Source organism: Motacilla alba, chromosome 1A (assembly GCF_015832195.1).
Source record: "Motacilla alba alba isolate MOTALB_02 chromosome 1A, Motacilla_alba_V1.0_pri, whole genome shotgun sequence".
Lineage (NCBI taxonomy): Eukaryota > Metazoa > Chordata > Aves > Passeriformes > Motacillidae > Motacilla > Motacilla alba.
The window spans coordinates 47,171,455-47,194,126 of record NC_052031.1 but is presented as its reverse complement, the minus strand read 5'-3'; the positions used below and the strand labels follow the sequence as shown (position 1 = coordinate 47,194,126).

Genomic DNA, 22,672 nt, shown 5'->3' with positions numbered 1-22,672 from the left:
GTTTAGGTCCCTCTCTGTGTTTTCTTTGCAGGACCGCTCACCTTCTTTCTTTTTCTCATTTCAGGGTATCTACAGCTGCATCCATGGCGTGGCCATTGAAGAACGCCAGTCAGCAATGAACTCCCCCACAGCAACTATGAACAACACCCATTCAAACATCCTCCGCCTGCTTCGGACAGCCAAGAACATGGCCAACCTGTCAGGGGTCAATGGCTCACCACAGAGTGCCCTGGACTTTATCCGTCGCGAGTCATCTGTCTATGATATCTCTGAGCACCGCCGCAGCTTCACCCACTCAGACTGCAAATCCTACAACAACCCCCCCTGTGAGGAGAACCTCTTTAGTGACTATATTAGTGAGGTGGAAAGGACCTTTGGCAATCTCCAGCTGAAGGACAGCAATGTGTATCAGGACCACTACCACCACCACCACCGCCCCCATAGCATTGGCAGCACCAGCTCCATTGACGGGCTCTATGACTGTGACAACCCACCCTTCAACGCCCAGTCGCGCTCCATCGGGAAGAAGCCCTTGGACCTGGGGTTACCCCCTGCCAAGCACAGCCAGCTGGGTGACCTTTATGGCAAGTTCTCCTTCAAGAGTGACCGTTATGGGGGCAGTGGGACCCATGACGACCTGATCCGCTCAGACGTCTCTGACATTTCCACTCACACGGTCACCTATGGCAACATTGAGGGCAATGCAGCCAAGAGGCGGAAGCAGCAGTACAAGGACAGCCTGAAGAAGCGCCCAGCCTCCGCCAAGTCCCGGAGGGAATTTGATGAGATAGAGCTGGCCTACCGCCGGCGCCCACCCCGCTCACCTGACCACAAGCGCTACTTCAGGGACAAGGAAGGGCTACGGGACTTCTACCTTGACCAGTTTCGGACGAAGGAGAACTCACCGCACTGGGAACACGTGGACCTGACGGATATCTACAAAGAACGGGGAGATGAGTTTAAGCGTGACACGGGAGGAGGAGGGGGTGGATCCTGCACTAACAGGGCCCATCACAAGCACGGCTCAGGCGAGTTTACTGGAGGCAATGAGCACAAGCATAGCGTTGTGAGTGGGGTCCCAGCGCCATGGGAGAAGAACCTGACCAATCTAGACTGGGAAGACCGGACCGGGGCTAATTTCTGCCGCAGTTGCCCTTCTAAACTGCACAACTACACGCCATCAACGGTGGGGCAGAACTCCACCCGCCAGGCCTGCATCCGCTGTGAGGCTTGCAAGAAAGCAGGCAACCTGTATGACATCAGTGAGGACAACTCGCTCCAAGAGCTGGACCAGCCACCTGCCCCTGTGCCCGTGGCCACCAGTGCCACCTCCTCCTCCAAATATCCTCAGAGCCCTTCCAATTCTGCCTCTAAGGTGCAGAAGAAGAACCGCAACAAACTCCGCCGGCAGCACTCCTACGACACCTTTGTGGACCTGCAGAAGGATGACTCGGCCCTGGCCCCCCGCAGCGTCAGCCTCAAGGACAAGGGCCGCTTTTTGGAGGGGAGCCCCTACGCCCACATGTTTGAGATGCCAGCCAGTGAGACCACCTTTGCCAACAACAAGTCCTCAGTGCCCGCCACCAGCTACCACCACCACAACAACCCCGGCAGCAGTGGGGGCTACATGCTCAGCAAGTCACTCTACCCCGACCGGGTCACCCAAAACCCTTTCATCCCCACTTTTGGGGATGACCAATGCTTGCTCCACGGCAGCAAATCTTATTTCTTCAGGCAGCCTGTGGTGGCAGGAGGGCCCAAAGCCAGGCCAGACTTCCGAGCCATTGTCACCACCAACAAGCCGGTGGTCTCAGCCCTTCATGGGGCTGTGCCAGCCCGTTTCCAGAAGGACATCTGTATAGGGAACCAGTCCAACCCCTGTGTGCCTAACAACAAAAACCCCAGGGCTTTCAATGGCTCCAGCAATGGGCATGTTTATGAGAAACTCTCCAGTATTGAGTCTGACGTTTGAGTGAGAGGGGAAGAGCGTGGGGAGGGACTGGGGATGTATGTGGAGCATGGGAGGGTGGGGTGGGATCAATCCCATCAGCTACTCTCCTGAGTCGTCCTTAGTTTGTGGGATACTGGAGTTGTGAGTAGTGCAGCACTGGTGACAAGTGCCACCTCTTTGGTTTCCCCTCCTCCTCCTCCTTTCCCAAGCCTCCTGTTTTATCTCTTTTTCCATGTTCTCGCTCTTCCCATTCTCCTCCATTCCTGGCCATTGCACTTTACAGTGATGTCGGAGTTGGATATCCTTGCTCATGGTTTCAGGAAGCAGAGAAAAAGGCAGGGAAGGGATGGGCTGAGGAGAAGCAGCAGTGACTTTAGTGTTCACTTCTGCCCGCTCTCAGCAGGGAAAGGCACGTGCGCACACGTCTCTGTTGTGTGTGACAGGAGGAGGCAGCAGCAGCAGTGTAATGGACATGCAGGAAAATATGCTTGCTCAGGCAACTGTTCCTAAAACTGCCTAGAAAAGAGTAGTGTTTGATGTGGAGAAAGTGAAGGAAGAATAACAACACTAAGTTGATGATGCACTTACATGTTAGCTATATTGAGGTTCTTGTTACATTATTTTGTGAAGACTATGGGGGTTTAGGGCTGAAAAATATATATATATATATATATATTTGCGTATATGCTGAGAAATTTTAGGCTAAAATTTTGAATTGTCTGCTGGGGGGTGTGGAGGGAGGGAGGGAAGATTTGTCTGCAGGTCAGGCTAGTGGTTTCACTATGGCTATTACAGCCATTGAATCTATGGCAGACCAGTGGGAGAGAGAGAAAAGAAGTGGAGTATGAGTTTGAGTCTTCCTGACTCCAGGGTTGGTTTCCCAAACTTAGACAAAAGATGCTGGTTTGCACAGAAATAAGAAGGATTTGGGGAAAGAGGAACAGGGTTGGTTGGTTAGCTGTGAGCTGCTCACTAGTTCCGACATTCTTCAAGGGTGGGAGCAGTATATAGGATGGGTTTGCCTGTTTGCGAGTATATACGATAACTTTATACTTGAAATGTGTGTGAAGAAAGCAAAATAAACCCAGTATCCTATGAGGTGTCTGGAGAACAAACACAGTGGAACAGAGCTTAAGAGTAGGGAAAGGTGGGGAGTTTTTCACTGTCACTTCAGGGGACACCAACCCCATTTTGGCATGTCCTTTCAGCAAGGATGGGAGAGAAAGAAGGAGCTTAATCCTTCTGCTCTCTCTACACTTGGCCAGCAGTTTGGAACAAAAGAAATAGAGTGCCCTCTGCCAATGGTGGAAAGGAAAAAAGAAATGCCATAGAAGGTTGTGTGTGGTGGTGGTAGTGCCGGTGGACTGTTTCAATGCCTCCTTGCACATGTGAAAATGGGAGGAGGGTGTATGCACCCGTGGGAAATACATGTGTATATTTACTATTGAATGTACAGAGGAAGTACACAGCTTGTCTTCCTGGGAAGGGATGTGCTTGAATAAATGCCAGAGAGCACAGAAACTTGTGCTGAAGACTGAAGATGTTCAAAGCTGAGATATGTACGTGTGTGTGTGCCTCTGTGTGAAAGAGAGAGATACTAGCACAGGTGTAAAGCTGGAATAGCCTAGGGTTTCCCATCCCTGCAGTTGTAGTGACAGCTTTCCTGGTGCACTTAGTATCAGTAAGAGTGTTTTTTCTTTTCATTGTATCATTTTAGATGCAAGCTAAACTAAAGGAGAAGGAGCAATGGTAGGAGTGAGAAGCTGAACACACCTTTCATATGTCATCTATCTCCTGAGGTGGGGGTGTGGACCGACCTCTCCCATCCTGAGAGATATGGCAAAGTCTCTATGGCTTATCCTGGGTCTGTCCCAGTGTCTCAATCACCATGGCTCATCAGGTGAGGGGTTGAGAGAGGCCTGTGCTGAGAGCATGGGGACACTGCTGAGGATTGACTCTGAAGGGAGATGGCAACCCTGTCATTATGAGCCACATTTCTTGAGCTGAAAGCCACCTCTCTCACATTCCTCACATGCCATGGTTGATTTTATCTTATCTTTTTAAGCCAACAGAAGGCCTTTTATTTATTTACCTATTTACTTTATTTTTTAAGCTGAGGCAGGGGGGAGGGTGGGATTTACCTGTAAAGTCAAAGTGTGTGAGGAGAGGATGGGCAGGGTTGATGAGGGGAATATTTTCTTATATTTCACAGAGGAAATTAAGGAGGGAAGAGGGGAAGAGTCTTTGTCATGCCACCCCCTAGTCTTTGGGTAAGGGAACTTCTTACTCTTTCCCTCTTCTCTCATTACAAGGACAAAAAGGAAAAGAAAAGAGAAAAAAAAAGAAACCAAACAAATTAACAGAGCGATCTGCAATCCAGAACACAAGGCAGCTTGTCAGACACCTCTGATAGCAGCCACCAAGAAGGCGTTCCTTTCTTTTGTAAATATTTCTTTTTTATTGCGTTTTTGTATAAATTGGTGTTTCTCTTCTCGTGAATATTCAGGTCGTGGGGTGGGAGGGAGGGGAAGTTTGTTTCCGTTCTGTTTGTTTTCTATGACTTTTCAGGCTGCATTTTTGGAAGCGGTTTACGCAGGTCGAGGCCGTATGAATGAGGAAAAAAAAAAAAAGAGAGAGAGAGAGAGAGAGAAACCCGTGTGTGTTGTGTTCCCCTGAGGCCCCTTGTATTGCCCTGTCACCTTTATCTTCATGAATGGAAGACGCCGGAACGTCACTTCAAGCCTTGCCAGCAGGGTTTCATGTTTTGATGGGAGCACCCCCAATTCCTTTTTGCATATAAACTCTCTGTACCAGCATCTCTCTGTGGAATTTGGGCCTCAAGGCACTACCCTGTCTTGATAGTGGTGGGGTGAATCATCAAGTTGGCCACTCAGGTTGGACCATCATTTTGACATTAAAAGACTTCTCCAATGCTACTTTGGTTTAGAAATCTTGGACCTGGGAAAGCTCGTGATAATTTCTGGTATTTCCTAAGGGCTTGGGGTTGGGAAGCTTGACAGCTGACGAGGGCAGCTAATCTCTTTGGTGGTTATCTCGGTACTTTTCTGTCCCTCCCCACCTGGAACGAGGAAACCTGGAGGGTGGCTCTGCAGGGAAATTAAGCTGAAAACAAACCAAAAAGAAGTTAATGGAACTTTTTTCAAATCTCTTCTTAAAGGTTCTGATTTTTGTGTTCCGGGTTGAAAGTTGGTTCGTATTTTCTCCGAACTGGTCTGTCCCTTGTTCCACTGATCGGCAAATGATAGTTTGCCAAAATCATTATCTAGTATTCTTACTGTTGTAGCACTGTTAACACTCCGAGTGCTCTGCAAATATTAACTGTGCCACAAACCACTCAAATGAATGCTCTAGGGCAACCAGAAAAGAAGAACTGGAAATTCTGGACTGCACCACTGGTCTAACCACAGGAGTCTGGTATTTTGCCTCCTCCCATAATATATTAGGCCAAGTGTCCATCAGGTTAATCCTTTCTCCTATAAGTGATCTTTTCTGGTTGCTTTGTTTATTTTAGTTCTGACAGGTCAATAAGTTTTTGGGACAGAGATGAAGGGGAAGGGGTGGGAGGGGGGAGGGTATAATTCATAATCAAGAAAATAAATCAATGATGTTATTAAACTCTGATTATATATTTAGAATTTTAGATTTGGTGTATTTTCATTGTAAGTATTCAAGTGAATCAAAGAGGTAATATTAGCAGCAGGTGTTGTCTATACTAGAAAATCACCCATGTGCTGTTTATTACCTGTCCAGAAAAGAATGGGATTTCATACCAGAGCCTGACAAAACTCCACATCCCCTGCCTTACCATTTCTCTCTCTCTGCTGTAGAAACACCAGTATCTCCTGGGGCAGTGGCTGGGAATATTTCCTCTCTCTGAAGTTTTCTGCACACAAGAATACTGAGCAAAAACCATTGTGTCCTCTACAGTTGGTGACCTCTACTGATTATTTGCAGACAGCCTCCCAAGAAAGATTAGGCACCTTTGGCAATGTTTCTGACATTTACCTCCTCACTTCTAGCCAGAGGCATGGCTCTCTGAGAGGTATTTTCATGAGCCATGTTCTTCTGAAGTGGTACTGGAGTGTATGTACTCAGCAGGGGGAGGATGTCTATGAAGGAGATGGAGGAAATATGCAAAAAATATCAGAAATGTGCCATACACAGTAGAAAGCAACTGGCAGGTAGAACTTGCAGCCATGGATCTCCACATCATAAACCTTGTTGGAGTATTCACACTGGCTTTTTACTGTAATGCAACACAACACAGGCTGGTGTACTAGTTCTCTGTCTCCCATCATGCCTCCCAGCGAGGGCAGTATCAGAGCTTGCAATGTCACATCCTAAGCAGGCAAGAAAAGCTGCAGTCAGAACTTGTTGTCAGTTGAGACAATGAAGCACACGGTCCCCACCTCAACAACAGCAACAACAAAAAAATCCCATTCTCTCTGAAATCCAGCATGCATTGTCAGAACTCTCCAGGTGAGAACCCCAGTGGGTTCAAAATGCTCAGCAATATCAAAGTATGAACTTTGCTTGTAGGGAACTGGTACTTCAATTTCCAGCATACTGGGGGAGGAAGCTTGCTTTGTGACGTTGCAAAGGATTTGATGGAGGGGTTAAAAGTTGCCAGGATGGGCCTCTTCTTCAGCAATGTCTGCTGATGTTGAGCTCCTCACTCCAAGAAGACACTAGCATCCATCTTGAATAGTGCTCCTTTGTACATTTAGATCAGGCTGTTGCTCGCAGCAAAATTGCCAGCAAAAGAGAGAGGGGGAGATAAAGAATGAATATGATGGTGGTGACAGGTTGGAGTGATCAGAGATACCTCAGGGATCTTCATAGGCAAGTCTTTGCTTTAGAGCTTTCTATCAAATATGGCATATCCTCCCACCTTCATTGCTTATCAACAGATGGAAGCAAGCCTGGGAACACAGCCAATGATCAGACTTAGGCCTTTCACACATCCTCCACTCCAGTCAAGCAACCTTTGATGAGCCCTTCTCTTGGAGAAGGGTGGGAGGTTGCACTTCCCCACATATTTTTGGTTGCAAAAAAGAAAGAGAAAATGGAAGCAGATAAACATCAGGAGTGTTGATGAAAGGACTTTGTGCTGACCCTCTGTGCCCTTGCTCTATGGAATTACACTTCACCCTTTCTTCTCTATCCAAGCTGGCAAAGGGTAGGGTCCAGTTATGCTTCCTTTCTGTGCCATATGCCTGGTCACCACAGGAATCCCTGGGAGTTGTGTGCGAGAAAGGAACCAAATTGCTGGCAACAAATGGGGACAGACTCCAAGCCATGATCCCCATCTGCACCCACTCTTTCCCATAAGTGCTTCCCTGCTGCTGAACACACCTGGCGTGTCCACCTGGAACACACCTACCATGCTGCTGGATGCTGCAGGTAGTTACATTGAGATAGTAACTAGTGGGACCTGATTGTTGTCCCCACAAGGGCTTATTTTCAATTTGCAGCCAAATAGATTTCCAAGCCATAGACCCTCGCTGCATTTACCTACACTTCCCTGTGGCTTCCTCTCTCCTCCCCCATCAAAGGCAAACTGGGGTGCCGAGTGTCTCACTGGCAATATGAACACTATTGCTTCATCTTCATCATGGGCCCTCTGGACCTCCCTGGGGCTGACTGCAGACAAACCTGGGTGTCTGCCACTAGAATGGCAACAATGAAAACCACTTTGCAATTGGCTTGCAGTTTTTTTCTTCATTTCTTGAGATTCCCCAAATTCCTCTCCTAGCCATGCCATTTGAGTGAATTCTGGCACCCTTCTGCCATTGCTGACAACAAAACTGACACAGCACAAACTTGCTTGTGTACAGAAAAAGGCAGTGAAACCATATTGCAGAGAGCAGGACTCATGTCTGCCAATGTCAAGGGGACAGTCCCCTGAGTGCTGAGGTAAAGAAGGATCTCCGTGATGTGTTAGTAGTTCAGATCTCTTAACCTGCTGGCTTCCTGACATTAAAGGTTCACAGCAAGCACTGTATACACTCCAACAGGTCAGAAAATAATTCCATGCTGTGGAACAGGGGTTCCTCTGGGCACACACACACATACAAGATATACTGGGGAAGTGAGACATACGTGAACAAACCTGAGACAGCAGGAAGCTGTGAGGTTTGCGTATGTACACACACACAGACACACAGACACACACACACACGACACAGAGTACATTGCAGTACACTTAATGACTCTGTCCCACAACACATTTTTGCCAAGTAGGAACAGCGTGACCTTTCCTAATGTTCTGCTGGTAGTTATTTAATTTATGTATTCACTTTGTGACTTTTACATCATCTGCTTTCTTGACTGCAGCATTACTGTGTAAATACATGTGTATATATGTACAGAAACTAGCTCAAGCAATTATATTCAGGTTGGGAAAAGGGTGGGTTTTATATCTGTACAGTATTTCCTTATTAAATAATGGCATGGGGAGGGTTGGGAAAGTTAACTTCTAAATTGTGGTTTTATTGGTCTGTGGTGTTTGAAGTTGTTTCAGTGGTTGCTTTTGCTGGTTCGGAAAGTTTATCTGGATGTTATATGTGTGTGCCAAGAAAGGGTCCCCAGAGAGGGGAGGTTTGGGATTGGTAAGGGGTGGTGGGTAGCAGAGGGTGTTAATAATTTCCTGTAATAAAAGCCGTGTTGATTGCTAGGGACTGTTTGTGTGAGGCACAAGGCTGTTTCCTTCTCTATGTGCTTTGCTCTTTGATTACTTCCTCTTCCCTGGTCCCCATTGTCTTCTCCCTGGGATGTCAGCAGGGTACATTTGTTACTGTGGATTACAGGGACCTCCCTATGGGCCTTCCTCTCCTGGCCAACCCTTCCTTCTCCCTCTTTTTGTGGTCTTTCCAGTACCAGTGAAAGGGGAGGGAGCATGGTCTCAGACCCTTTGTGCCATTTTTGACCACTTAATTCCCTCTGCTCTTTGTCCTTCCTCTTAGCAGAACCTCATTTTCAGGTCTTTTGATCTCTCCAGCAGCTTACTGCTTCATCTCCCTGGCCTCTTATCTACTTTCCCATCTTACAGCAATTCTTCAATTTCATCTTAATGCCTCTTCCCTCAGAATTACTTATGTTGGCTGTTTTCCCACTCTCCTCTTATTACTCTCTTGTTGCTCTGTTGTCTTCATCAGCCTGTGCAATGCTGTGTAGAAGATGAGTGAAGGGCAGGTATCCACTTCTTCTCTCCTGGAAATGACCAGATTTTTAAAAGATTATATTTTGTAGCTATTTTTGACTTCTCTGTCATGTTCACTGAGGTAGTGCTCTGCTCTTGCACACTCAAGAAATCATCAGTATGGCAAATTTGCCCATGCAAGGTAGCAGTGAAATTGTATTTTCTGAGAAAGCCCAGAGAAAGAACCTAATTTCTGTCCTTGATGGCTGACTGATAAATTTATAGCAGGGAGAGATACAGTTTTTATCCACTCCAGGTTGACCCATATCAGGATCAGTACAGTTTCTTTGCTTTTGCTCTATGTGAATAAAGCAAGGCTGCTGGAGAGAAGTATGCTATCTTTTAAAAGCACAGGGCACTTCCTTTATTGCCTAGAAGCTTCTAAAGACCTATGTGAAGCTCTGCTGTGTTGCAGACCTGGGAGTGAATGCCCAGCAGTATTTGGTCCCTTTCTGTCTGACAAGTCAGTATAAACTGGTACTTGGCATTAGCTGCTAGGGTTGGTGGTCTGATGTCATAGCAGTAAGGAGAGTGATAGGATGGTGAATAAGCATGGAGAGAGCCAATGCGAGATTGGTAGAGGCTCTAGGCAAATGCCAAGACATCTCCTTCCTTCCCTTTTTGACAATTTGCATTGTTCCTTAATGAATGTCCACCAACCCACCATCCTCAATGTCCCTGGCACTGGCTGCTTATCCCTGAAGACCCCAGGGTCTGCTGGCCACAGTCTGAGAAAGAGCCAGTCAGGCTCTCTGTGTGTACTGTAGTTGTATGGAAGTACATGGGCAGTGCAGGGAGCAATGCAAAGGATCAACATGGCCAGAGGTTATTTAGAGCAGCAGTCTTCTCCCAGCTGCAGCTAACTCTTGCTCAACCTGCCATTCCATTGCAGGCCTGTGTTTCTGATTTCTGGGTGAGAAAAACCACCACAGCCACCTGGGAATGGATCTCTGCTCCCAGGTGTGAGGGTAGTCAGGCTTCTGATGTACCCTTGCTATGATGTTGGCATAACTGTCCCAGCAGGGTCCATGTGGACCGGTGAATCCATGGCTACAAATACCTGTAAGTCTGGGAGGAGGTGTATGTTTGCTCATTTGAGTGACTCCTGGCAGAATGCTAAACGTAAGTGGAGTTGGAAATGCTGGCTCATTTAGTGCTACTGCAATGATGCAGGTAGGTATCTCCTTGGGAGAACATCCCTTAGGCATGTTTATGGCAAAATAGTGAGTTACCTTTCTGAACATCATGAGGCCCTTTGCTGTGTTTCCTTCGCTTATTCAATGTCCCAAAAGTACAGCATAAAGGCAACACTTGCAGAGTGTCCAGAGAGAATGCATCCATTACATGAGATTTCTCTCTAGGTCCTTGGGCACTTGGCTGGTAAGTCCCATGTTAACTGGAAAAAAGTGATACCTGTCCCTGAACAAAAATCAGTCAAGAGGATAAGATTCAAGTTTTGTACTTTTCCCCTCTGCTTTCCTTCCAGGCCTTGGAGCCAGATCCATCTTCACAGGCAGCTAAACTCCTGTGAAATTCAAGGAGCTTTTGAAAGAGCTACTTAGGGGTTCAGATGCCTGGAATGGCTTTTTTGGATTCTCTTCCTTGCGTGGGCCTCTTCCTGCAGTGTATTTTGCCAGGATTCATCTCCCAGGAGCCTACCATGCTTGAACATAGCTTAGAGGGGTTCCCTCTGCTTGGGATCACCATGTGTATGTTGCATGCCTGTTGCTATTTGTCTGTATTTCTTGCACGTGTCTGTCGTGAGGGGCAGGGGTGGGTTCATGTTGGTATGTGTATTTATGCAGCCTGCACACATTTGTATGTGTGGTGCCACTGTGCGTGTGCTTAGGTGCTTGTACGCATGTGTTTGAGCTGAGACAAAAGTGATGGGAGCCGTATGCTGCTAAAACCAGGTGATGGTAGGTACCTGCAGGTAAATTGGCAACCCTTTTGTTCCTTCCTGGTACATCCTGGCATGGCTGCTTTTTCTGGATTCCAGGGGACCAGCTCTGAATCAGTGATGAGGCTGGGATGCAGACCCCTGTAGAGGGTTTGACTACAGCATCAGAAACCCATTCCATGTGTTCATTCACTTCTGTGCTTCATCCACTGTGCCACATTTCCAAACCATTGTGCCGCACTCATTACCTACTTTGGCCTTAGCTGGTAGGTGGTGCAGGAAGACAATCACACACTGACTGGTAAGGTCTTTTGAGAGAGATCTGGTCAATCTGATCTATGACTGTAAAAAGAGACTCCCTTGCTATTCATTTTGCTGCCTCCGAGGGCGATGCAAGCACTGAAATTCCAGTTGCAAGAAAACACTAACCCTGTCCTTTCTTGCTCTTGTGTCAGATAGATACACAAAAAAGCTGAGCTGAGGTGAATTGGTCTCCCATCCCATTACTTGGAAGAACATCACTTTTGCTGCTTGGAGCTCAGTAGGGAGCTTGCAAATCCTGCACTCTAGAGGGTTTCCATTTCTCCAGAGGGAACAGTGAAAAGTTTTTTACTTCCTTCTACTAGAAGGAAGTAAACTTTCTGCAGTCATTCTCCATCCCATTCATTCCCAGGAGACATCACAAAACTGCTAGCACCAGAGAGGATGACCTTCTGGGAGGGCCCTATAGCAACTGGCACAGCGCTTCAACTGGCCAAACTGCTGAACATGACATGGCTGTCCTCTGTCAGCAGCCAGAAAAGACAATCAGGACCCAATGAAGAGATGCCGTGATTAGTCAGACAAGGAAGGAGCAACATTAGAGGCTAGGGCACTCATCATTTAGCCTATCTTAAGTCTGCTTAACCAGCCCTTTAGTGCTGGTGTCACTGGGCCTCTGTGATGGTTTATTTTTCTTCATATATATGAAATGTAAGAGAATAATCTGTGGTCTCCAATGACTCATTCTGTCAGACCACTTCCATCCACTTCCTCTGCTTTCTTCCATGCCTAGCTGCTCTTTCCTCTCCATCAAATTGTATCCTGTGTTCTGCCAGGTTTGTCTTTTATGGAAGAGAAGATATATGTGTGTGAATGCTTGTACATGTGCGTGTGCGTATTTTAGATATTATTGCTATTATCAACATGCTATACACCTAAAAACTCCTAGCAAGCTGGAGCCTTCAAGAGGTGCTGTAGGAAATGACCTTCCCACTGGACAGCAGTCAGTGTGGAGGTTAGCACAGAAAGCTGCTAGCTTTGGAGGCCTCTGCCTATCTGGTTGCTTTTCCTATCTTTGGAGCAGGCTGTCTCTCACATGAGGTTAGAAACACAGACCTGCTCTTTTTAGCTTTGCATTTTCAAAATTTCTAACATGGGGGGGGGGAAGGTTTATTGTTTAGCTGTTGATTTATTTTGTATGTTTGTTTGTTTGTTTGTTTACACAGTCCTTTTAGTGGGTGCAGGGAGGTGTTTTCAGCAATACAACTTTCCGAGACCTCAGTTCTGTGCGGTTATTGTTTGTATGGTTCAGCTGTGTTTGGGGTCTTTCCTTTGTACATGTTTTTCCTGAATGGCAGGGCTATCTTGAAACGTCTCTTTGCCAGTGACCAAAGCACCATCTGTAATTGGAGGTGAGGCCTGGTATATAGTGGAGGCAGCAGCCTTTCGGGAAGTAGCTTTTCACTGACTTCCCTATGGAGTCACAGAAGACAAAATATTTAATTGTTGCACAAGTGGGCTTTGGAGATTTTTGTTGTAGTTGTGGGGGTTTTTTTGGGTTTTTTTTTTTTTTTTTTTGGTACTCCCTCTCTTTCCTTCCTTTTAAAATGTCTCTTTTTTTCCCTTAAAAATATTAAAATGTTTCTCCAGTGAGCTTTGGCCATTGCACCAAAGGCTGCTGCAAAGCAGGGAGCCTGTCTGAGCCTTGGGTCCTGCCCTTCTGAAGCCATGCAAGATTGTCCTGGTGAGGCTGGAATTGGCAGTTTCCATGGCCATTCTTGTGACAAGACCCCTGTAGCACAGGGGTCCGACCCAAAGGGAATGCTCATCCACAGCTGATCATCCTCTAGTATGTGTGGGTTGTGGATCAGGCTGGAGGGCAGGCAGGGGAAGATGGTTCACTGACTGATCCCTGCACAGTCCTTCCCACACTGGAGCAGGAGACAGGCATGTAGGTCTACAACAGGGACAAATGAATGACCCTGAATGGGCCAGAGCTCTTCAGCCTTGCCTCTCCTGACCTATTTGCAAGTGGGTAGGAATGACTCTGAACTTGGACAACAACATTCAAGGCTGAGCAGAGTCTCACAGATCATGAAGCAGGAATTATAGGTGGTGCATGGGCAGCTGGCCAGCTCTCAATATCATGACACCTAAGGGAAAACCCAGCACCTTCATCCTTTGGTACATGGAAGTGGCTGAGGGCAGCAGTGGAGGACTGTTGTGTCTACTAGGGTTGGGGCAGGTAGCGTCTCTAGACCTGTCACAGGTCAACTTCAGCTGTATTTGCTTTCTAACTAGTGTACATTTACTTTGGAGAGCACCTTTGATAAGCTCAATCTATCAACCAAAAGAAGAAGAAATACTCACCTCTAGTCTAAGTCTTCTACTGCCCAACACTGCTACCTCCTCTTCTCTTGAGCTGTTGGTACCTTGCGGTGAACCTGGCCACCCATCAGGCTGTTGAACACAGCAGATATATCCTATCTGCTTCTGAGACCATCTTTGCCTAAATTTTGCCTCCTCTTCATACCCTTAATGCATGCATATGTGTGTGCACATGCACACACACGCACACACGCCCACCTCCAGCCACTTCACTGGTGAAAATTAGAGCCACAGAGACATGAGTGCCAAATGACTTTTTATTTCTCAAGTAAATGACAGAAAAAGTTTTGTTATTTTTCTTTTTTTTTTACATATGCAAATGTAAAAGGGAACTGACAGTGAATTGGTGGTGGCAAGAGGAAATGGGATGTTTTGTAACCCTAGCTGCAGTAAAAAAAAAAAGAAATAAAAATACATTAAAAATATTAAAAAAACACAAAAAGGAAAAAAAAAACTTGAACTATTTTGGAAATATTGTGAATAATTTTTTGATATAAAAACTAATTTTTATGTAGCATGAAAACCACCAAAATAAAATGATCAAGAATAAAAGCTGTGCAAAGGGTGTTTTTGTTTAGTTACTGAGGGAAAAGAAGGAAGAGAGAAGCAGTGGTGTATGAGATAGGGATACTGCAGTCATGGCTTTTACTGTGAGATTCACAATACATAATGTTTTTCTTCAGTCTTGGTATTCAATCTTGGTAGCTGGAATCTTGTGATTATGTAAAAAAAAGAAAGAAAAAACACAACTCATTCTATATGAAAAGATCTTTTTTATCTATGATTGCTGGGAAGAAAACCTTGAAAATAAGAACAGAATGAATCCCAAGGACTAAAAAAACCAAAAGGTAAATTGAAAATGGCCATGAATTGCTTTTGAGTGTTGCATTCATCATGATTTTTTCTTCTTGATTTAAGATTGTTGAGTAGGTGAGGTAGCAATAGTGGTAGGCAAGTACAAAGGAGGTAAGACATTAACGAAGGACTGAAAAAAATTTTTTTTTCTAATGTGAATTATAGAAGTTAAACCAGGGGCTCTTCACATTTCCTTCTGAGTAAAAGAATAAGGTAGTGTCCTTTTGCAGGATATATTGGTGCCATTTTTCACTCCTTTTAAAAAAGTTTACTCCTCCTCCCTGGTTTACTAAAGGAAGCAGACTGCCTCTACAACTTCCAGACAAAACAGTATGTCATCTCAGCATTCCAGACCCTTTTAGAAATGATGGCTGTGATCCTCTGCTCGCCTGAAGGTGGTTAGGGATCAGTGCTCTTTATCTCCACTGAGGGCTCTGATTCTAGGTGCTGGAGCACTACATTGCCTTTGAGCAAGTGATAGCACTCACCCCACCCTGCTATGGATCAAGGTGGTTCCTCAGCACATGCTGTAAATCCTTCTTGCCTGGAAGACAGGAGATGCTGGTTTCTGGAATGGTCAAGGAAAGTTGGCAGGTTGCTCCGAAGGTTGCCTTGAAGGTATTCCACGTGCCTGAGTGAATCACATCTCCTGCAAATGAATTTCAGCTTTGCTCCCTCATGTTCTCGTCTCCTACACAATCATTAAAACATTGCCTGGTCATCTAGCAGGGGACGTTCTCTGTTGCTCCTGTCCTTTTTGTCTGGGTGTTTTCTACACTCTAGACTGGAAGGTAAGAAGCAAATAGTGTACCATATAGCTTAAAATAAGCTATTAAATAGTGTTCAGCACTGACTGAGAAGTCTGGAAAACAGTAAAGTCTCAGTATCAACCTAGGCCACACCTCTAGCAGTGCTCTAGGAAAAAGAATCCTGGATAAAAATCTTGTCTTGTGCTCAAGTCAATATAGACTTGGGTGAAGTAGATAAGGAGGACCTGAAGGCAATGATGGTGTAGACCGGCTAGACTGGTAGGCTCTTGAGTTCTGAACCAGGCGTGAAAGAGGATCCATGGGAACATTACCTCTTGGTGGAAAAAAGAGGAGAAGAGTCTTGTTAGCATAAAAAAGACCAAATCCTGAAGCATCTTCTTGGCCTCTGTGGGTACTAGTTAGCCTGTTTCTCCCTGTTGCCAATCCCTATGCCATGCACTATCTGTGATTGCTTTTTGACTCCCACAGGGAAGAAGAGACTTTGTCTGCTTTATGAAGCTTTTCTCATTATTAGTTACAAATCTAGGCTGTTCCTTCAGTGACTATCTGGCTACTTACCACTCTTCCCACTTGTTCTGTCTGCTAGTCCCATCTTTTTTGCCCTTGTGACCTCCTGCCCTTGCATGTTAAGAAAAAGGGCCCTCGCTCCTTTATAGGAGACTCCTTTGTATCCTTCAGTGATTTATGAGGGCAGAGAAGTCATTACACACAACTTAGAGGTATTGTTTATCTTACTTTGCTCCAGTACCTTGTAGATTCCACCTGCTTCCTTACAAAGAATATGGTAACTTCCACCCGTGACCATTTTGCACTAGCTCTGCATTTGTTACTGGTGGACCCATACAGTGGAACAGAGTTAAAGCAGATGTTTGGGGAATGCTCTGAAGATTCAGATTTGCAAGCGTAATGTCTCAGACTCTGGAACCAGGGCTGTGGCAATGTGCTTTGCTGGAAATTCGGCCAAGGGCCATTCTACTCCAGCCTGTGTGCTCGCTCACCTTCCCTTCTCTGGAATGAAGCAGGAGGCCCATCTTCCCATAGACCCACGTGGCCTAATGACAAAGTGGAACAGCTTTCATTCTGCTCACCTTGCCTCTGCACCAAACTGCTTAGATATCAGGTTTTTCAGGTAGACATTCAACCGTGCCAGAGGGAGGACAGAACTCCTTCCAGTACATATGTGCAGCAAAGGCAGGAGTCTGGAGGTCTGGAGCACACAAGCCTTGGATACTCTTGAAATGTCTCTGTTAACAAGTGCTGCTGGGTTTGTTTGCCCTCATAGATTATTTTTGTGACCACTAGGAAACCAAGATTATGTCAGCAAAAAACAGCTATCCAATGTGATTTTTTGACATTTGAACAAGGGATTAGGATCGTAGTTACAGAAAAGGGGTGTTTCCCATACCTGGGGAAGATTATCAGATATTCTTTACTTATTGAAGCAAATGATTAGGCTTCTCTTAGGCCTTTCACATGTAAGGACTTTTCCATGTAATGAAGGCACTTCCCCAGGTTCTGGTCCTTTCCTAAACAGAGATACTCCTTCTTCAGCTCTGGAGGCTGAACCTTGCTAAGATACAGGTAAAAGCATCTTATTTGGAATGAAGAAGAGCTAGTTGTGAATGAACCAGCCACTTCTTCTAGTTTTGCAGCTTCACATTGCTTAGGAACTAACTGTTCAGATGTTCTTCCTCCTCAAGCCACTTCAGGGCTCTCTCTGTGCTGCAGCGGTGACCAAATTTGCTGTCCCTGCTGACCTTCCCCATTTTACATGCTGGATGTGAGGGCTTTGTGGCTGCTTTCTTATCTGAGGCATTAGATTAAAACTGGAGCAGCATGATGCTTTGGACCTGTCTCTGTGGCCCTTTGATTAGTTCTCTTGCCAAGGAGGCAAGAGACCGAGGCCTGCCAGCTGCAAGGTGAAGCTTTGGGTAAGCGCTTGTCCTTCAGCAGCGGACATGCACTGGAATGCTGAGTGACTTACACCGTGTGCTCGCCACGCCTTCAAGGCTGTGTGTAGACTCACATTGAAGCAAAGAGGGAATTGGTTTCTTCCTTCTCTATTTCCCCAGCTCCCAAGGGAAAATTTCCTGGAAAGGAGAAAGGGAAGGTTCCTCCCTCACTTGGAAATTCTGACTGTTGTCACTCCACGGAGAGCACTGTTTTGCAGTGGTAGAATAAGGCAGATCTTTGACTGGTGCTCAAATACAGCCTCTGGGCATGTTTCTACTTGGGTTTTTTTGAGGGAATAGACTACTTCCTGCCACAGAGGTCAGGGTCAATTTCTTTGCCACCTTGGTCTCAAGGAATGAGCCCTGAGTTCAAAGTCTCAATCACTTACCAGTTGCTTGGCTCTGTTCCAAGTCCCCCTAGAGCACCCCAGACAACCCCAGATGTGAGCCATCAGCACTGCGTGTTGGGAAGAAATAAACAGTTAATGCTTTTGCCATATTTTCATCACATAGGGAAGGATTTTTAAAAACACATAAGAAATTTGTTAAATCAAAACCCCTCTTATTGAAAGCCAATAGTGCTTAGATGGTCAGATGCCTTTAGAAATTTCCGTTACAGAAGCTAGAAATGTTTATTCTTTTTAAAAATCTCTTTATGAAGGGGCTGGAGTATTTAATACTGAGGTAAATTGAGTTCTCCTGAGCCTAAAATATTGTGATATTAATCTCAACTACCAACTAATCCTGGAGGATGCCCTGGGTTGAGCTGAGGATATGAAGATCCCTTGAGAAGATGCAAAAGTCCCCTCCTCAGTAGCTCCTGTCACTAAGGGGGAAGTAGGTAGCATGTGGGGCAGGATTTCATCAGAAAGGTATGCTTGGGGATGCACATTGAATGTAAGCAGTGACTGGTGGCTTCAGGGGTAATTTTGTGTTGATCAAAATTACTCCACCTCTCCTAACAACACTATTGCTGTGGAGTTGGACCATGTCAGTCCATTTGGAAAGCAGCAAGTAAAGTGAAATGCTGTGCCAGCAGGGTGAAACCCTGACATAAAATTGATCAAAACCATTTAGGTCCTTTTTTCAGACAAGATTTGTCCATTTGATGCTTCACTCTGCCACAGTCCTTACTTCAAAGGGTTTGCAATTTTGATGCCAAACTAAAATACGTTAATATTAGCATTTACATTAACAAGTAAATTGACAGATGCCATAGTTTACATATATTATGCAAATATCCTGAAATCTTGCATGTATTTGCATCTAATTTTCTTGAGGTTAAATGAGACATACATTTTATAAGGGAAATAATTGAGGCATCCAGATGTGATAAGCCAGGTGACTTGGTATGACTTGTATGAAGAGGTATAAAGACTAGGAACAGAGGAAAAGGACATCTGGCATTTTCATTTGGAAAAATATTATGTTCATGATTGCTGTTTGGAGAAAGCATTGTAGTAACTTCCTGGGATGTAGTCAGAAGTAGTGCAGGAAGTTTGTGCTAGGAGACTTGGTTTGGGATGTTGATAGACCTCAACCTGAAAGGCCAGGGCCAGTCAGGGTCTCAGCCTGTTGGGATTTTTTTTTGTTTGTTTGTTTGTTTCTTTTCAAGATTTGAGAGAGTTACACTCATGTCTTTGCAGCATTGTGCACATACCACCCCACAGAGATTCCCCCCCATGCTCCAAAGTGATTAGGTTTTCCTACACAGGCAGGGGAAGAGTGAGGAGGTGCATCTGTGATCCACTCAGGAGCAAGCCACAAGACCCCAGAGTCACCACTTTAATACCTGGAAGGATGTTTTCTTCTTACACTTCTGGAATTCATGAAGGGATGACAGCATGCCCAGGGTAATCAACATCTGCTTCAGGTGAGTTTGGTGAGAAATCTTGCTATTCTGGCAGTGCTCTTGTTTTCCAGCTTCATTTCACTTCTTCAGTTGGGCAAAGCCTTGAGGATGCTGTAACTTATCCCAGCCTTGGACAAAGAGAACCTGAACCATAAATTCTGATTGCTCTGTGCATTTTCAATTAGCTCTACTGTTACAGGTAGCATGGGAAAATGCATGTAAGGATCTAATCCAGAGAGGTGCTGAGCTGTAAATGTTCTCTGAGGATGTGTGCAGTGCACGGGGCTCAGCCTCTCCTGCCAGCTTGACCTAATTCTCTCAGCTGAATCTCTACTAGGATTCAAAATACAACTCATTTCCCTTCTTTGGAAACTTGCATATCAAGGTCTTACTGTACTCCTCACAAGTAGTCTTGAGCATCCCTTTGCTGCTTTTGTCAGGCTGCTACAAACTTTCAGCATTTACAGGGAGACTGTCAAAATATTGTATAGAAAATAATTTCCCTTCTTTTAGTTCCACCAGTGTGCAGTAACACCTCAGACTGTCACATTGGAGAAGCTTCATCAAGAACCTCTTTGTATCATGCAAAGTGCTCATTCATCTTGGCAACTCTTCATGAATTTCATCCAAGACATCCTGCTCTGTTTAAATAGTGGCTGAACTTTTTGGCCAACTGCTTCTGGGGCATTGCTTTCAAACCTTGAAGGATGGTTTGAAGTGCAAACAAACTTGCAACTGGACAGAGGCTGACCCAGCTTCCTTTTGTTTTCAAACGTCTAGGATGATAAAGCCAGATTTCCTAGGGTTACAGGTCAGCTTAGTTCAATTTGCAGCCTAATTAATTGCTCCAAAATTGTAGGTCTATCTTGCCAGAACCCCTTTAAATTATGCATACTCCTACTTACACAGTCACTACCACTCTTCAAATATTCAAGGGTTCCTTACATTTTGGATGGTTTACTCTCTCCAGGGAGGAGGCAGTGTTTTAAAAAGAATCTGCTGACGGATAAAGTAGAGCTTACATGACTTGCAGCAAACAGCAATTTGAGTTCTCAAGAACATGTTTCTTGGACATGTAGATTTTACTCATTTGCATTTAAAGGACACATGTGACACACAGCACTGCTTTCTCATCCAGTAACATTATCATCTAGTGACATTATCTTAACGGTTAATGTCAAGTTTTTATTAACATTTACAAGCACATTGGGAGATTAATTTGTTTACTTGCATTATGCAAAACTGATTTAAGATCGTGGTCTGCATTTACACACATTTACATAGTGTTTCCTGATTAATACATTATAATACACACAAATCATGTGGAAATTGCAGGCTCACATCTGCAACATAAACTTCATTTTCTGTGGTGTAAAATTTGACTTATCTGGCAGACCTTTTCCAGCAGGTTGCAGTTGAAGTCAGAATATCGTAAAGAGGGAAGGAAGAATTGGGATTCGAGGTGGATTTTCTGTGAAGTCTTTCCATAGTGCCTATTACTTGCCAATGCCCTGCAGTCATGAAACAGAAGAGAGTGCCAAGGTTAGCTGGCAGCAGGATGAGTCCCATATAATGGAACCTGTGGGCCTGTGGAGTTAGGCTCCTGTGAACACACAGTTTAATTGAGCACTCAGTGACTTCAGACTGAGAGTGAAATGGGTGAGCAGCAAAAGCAGCTGGTGGGAGGGAAAGGGGCAGCAACCATTGCTGTCAGTCATGGATCTGTGTGAAGGGGCTCAGCTGGGTGCAGCAGACACCCCCAAGTCACTCCCTCTTCTCCTTGTGTACCTTTGGCTGGAGACGTCCAGGGCTGGCTAGCTGGCGTGGGAAGACCAAGGGAGGGTGTGGGGAGAAGGGCAACGACGAACACCGAGCTCCTGGTGTGGGGCTGAGACAGGATCTAGAAAGGCAGCACCCTTGCGCTGAACATGGGGGCAAGGGGACACTGGGGACACTTCCCCAGTGTAGCGTCTTCCCAAGGGAAAGCGCAGTTGAACTCAGGCTTGCCTCACCTCTCCGAGGCCCTAATCCTACAATCTTTTCTCCGCCTGTCACAACCTCATTCTCCTCTTTCCTACACCCTCACCCTCCTCTGGTTCTTCTTTCTGTAAATAACTCTTTCTGATTTTGGACAAGCAGGGATCAACGGATTCTGGAGGGGGGTGGGGAAGACACTTGTTTTGGTTTTTTTTCCCCTTTCTCTCTTGAATTTTGGGTGTTTGAACTTGAAAAAAATAATATCTATAAATATAAAAATATATGTATTTAAGCAAATGGATTTCCTGGACAATTATGAAATGAGTTAATTTTTTCCCCCTTCGATTTCTCTTGTTTCTCATTGGGGTTTGTTTTTTGGGGAAGAGTTTTTTTGTGAACTGTTGAGATTTCCAGTTCAGCATTGTTTAAAGGATGTGGAGAAAAAAAAAAGAAAAAAAAAAAAGAAGAAAAATCAACAAAAACATGAAAACCTTTGTGATGTACAAAACCTGTAAATAGTCAAAGATACTTTCTCTTTTCTAACAACAAATTATTTCTGTCACTTTATATTCAAAAATAAAGAAATGTACCACAGAATATCAGGGTTAAAAAAATTGGAACCCATAATAAGAATATTTTCTTTGTTGTCTTTGTTCAGTTTGTTCTTAACTTGGAGGATGCCTGGGAATTTTGCTGCATGAGGAATGTTTTGAAAGCTTGAAATGGTGATGAGTTGAAATTAGGATGACAATGTTAGTTGAGAGGGCCTCTTGCCCTGGTGTCCACTATTAGCTGTGGGTTGAGGCTACACTCTTGGGGTTGGATGATGAGAGTGAGTGGATGAAGGAGACTGATCACGTTACCGAAACACAAACAATATTGAAGTAGAGACGGGAATGGGAGATTGTCTCAATGGGATGGATCTCCCTTTATAATGGCTGAAAGTGTTTCTGGGTGTTGCATGATGAAAACCACCACAAAGTTGCTGATATCCCTGCTAACCAACCTGCAAGACTTTGGAGATATCTTGAACCCCTCATGTCAGCCAGCAAGTGACAAGGTTTGGCACATGGTTTATGTAAAACAAAGCCCATACTGAGACTAAAGAGGAGTGGCAAAGACAGGGGTGGCAAAGATGGTAGGGAAGTCTTCAATGATGTCACCTTATCTGGGCATCAGTCATTAATCGCAACCCCCAAGACTGTAGGAAAGTTGAGGGAAGGAGTTAATCTTTGCAGAGGTTACCCTGGTCCAAACAATGGAAAACACTCAAGAGGTTATTTATAAAGAAATGCTAAGAACTGACATGTTTTTGGAAATACAGAGCTGTGCATCACCTTTAATGGTGAGAGGGCAGTCAGTTATTTTTAGGGGAGCTAAAAATAAAGAAAATGGACTAGCTGAGTTAGTCAGAGGATGCTAGACTACCTGTGGGGTGCAATTAAAAGTGTGGAACATAGCAGAAACACTCAGATGCACCAAGTCAGATTCAGAACAGAAAATGTGGTGTTCAGCCAAGAAGCTTATAGCAGCTGACACAAATT

The 22,672-nt window shown here is 45.0% G+C and overlaps 1 protein-coding gene across 6 annotated transcripts in view; it reads left to right on the top strand.

Annotated features, from left to right (window-relative positions):
• The window catches only part of GRIN2B (glutamate ionotropic receptor NMDA type subunit 2B), a 224,926-nt gene extending 203,171 nt beyond the window's left edge, over window positions 1-21,755 (top strand). For 5 of the 6 annotated variants that reach the window (XM_038153478.1, XM_038153480.1, XM_038153477.1 and 2 more), the window contains exon 14: window positions 65-1,972. In XM_038153478.1, the coding sequence (XP_038009406.1) occupies window positions 65-1,972 (1,908 nt within the window). Of the gene's footprint in view, window positions 1-64 lie in introns of all 6 variants that reach the window. The other variant, XM_038153482.1, reaches the window with a different exon arrangement.
• Window positions 21,756-22,672: the final 917 nt, after the last annotated feature.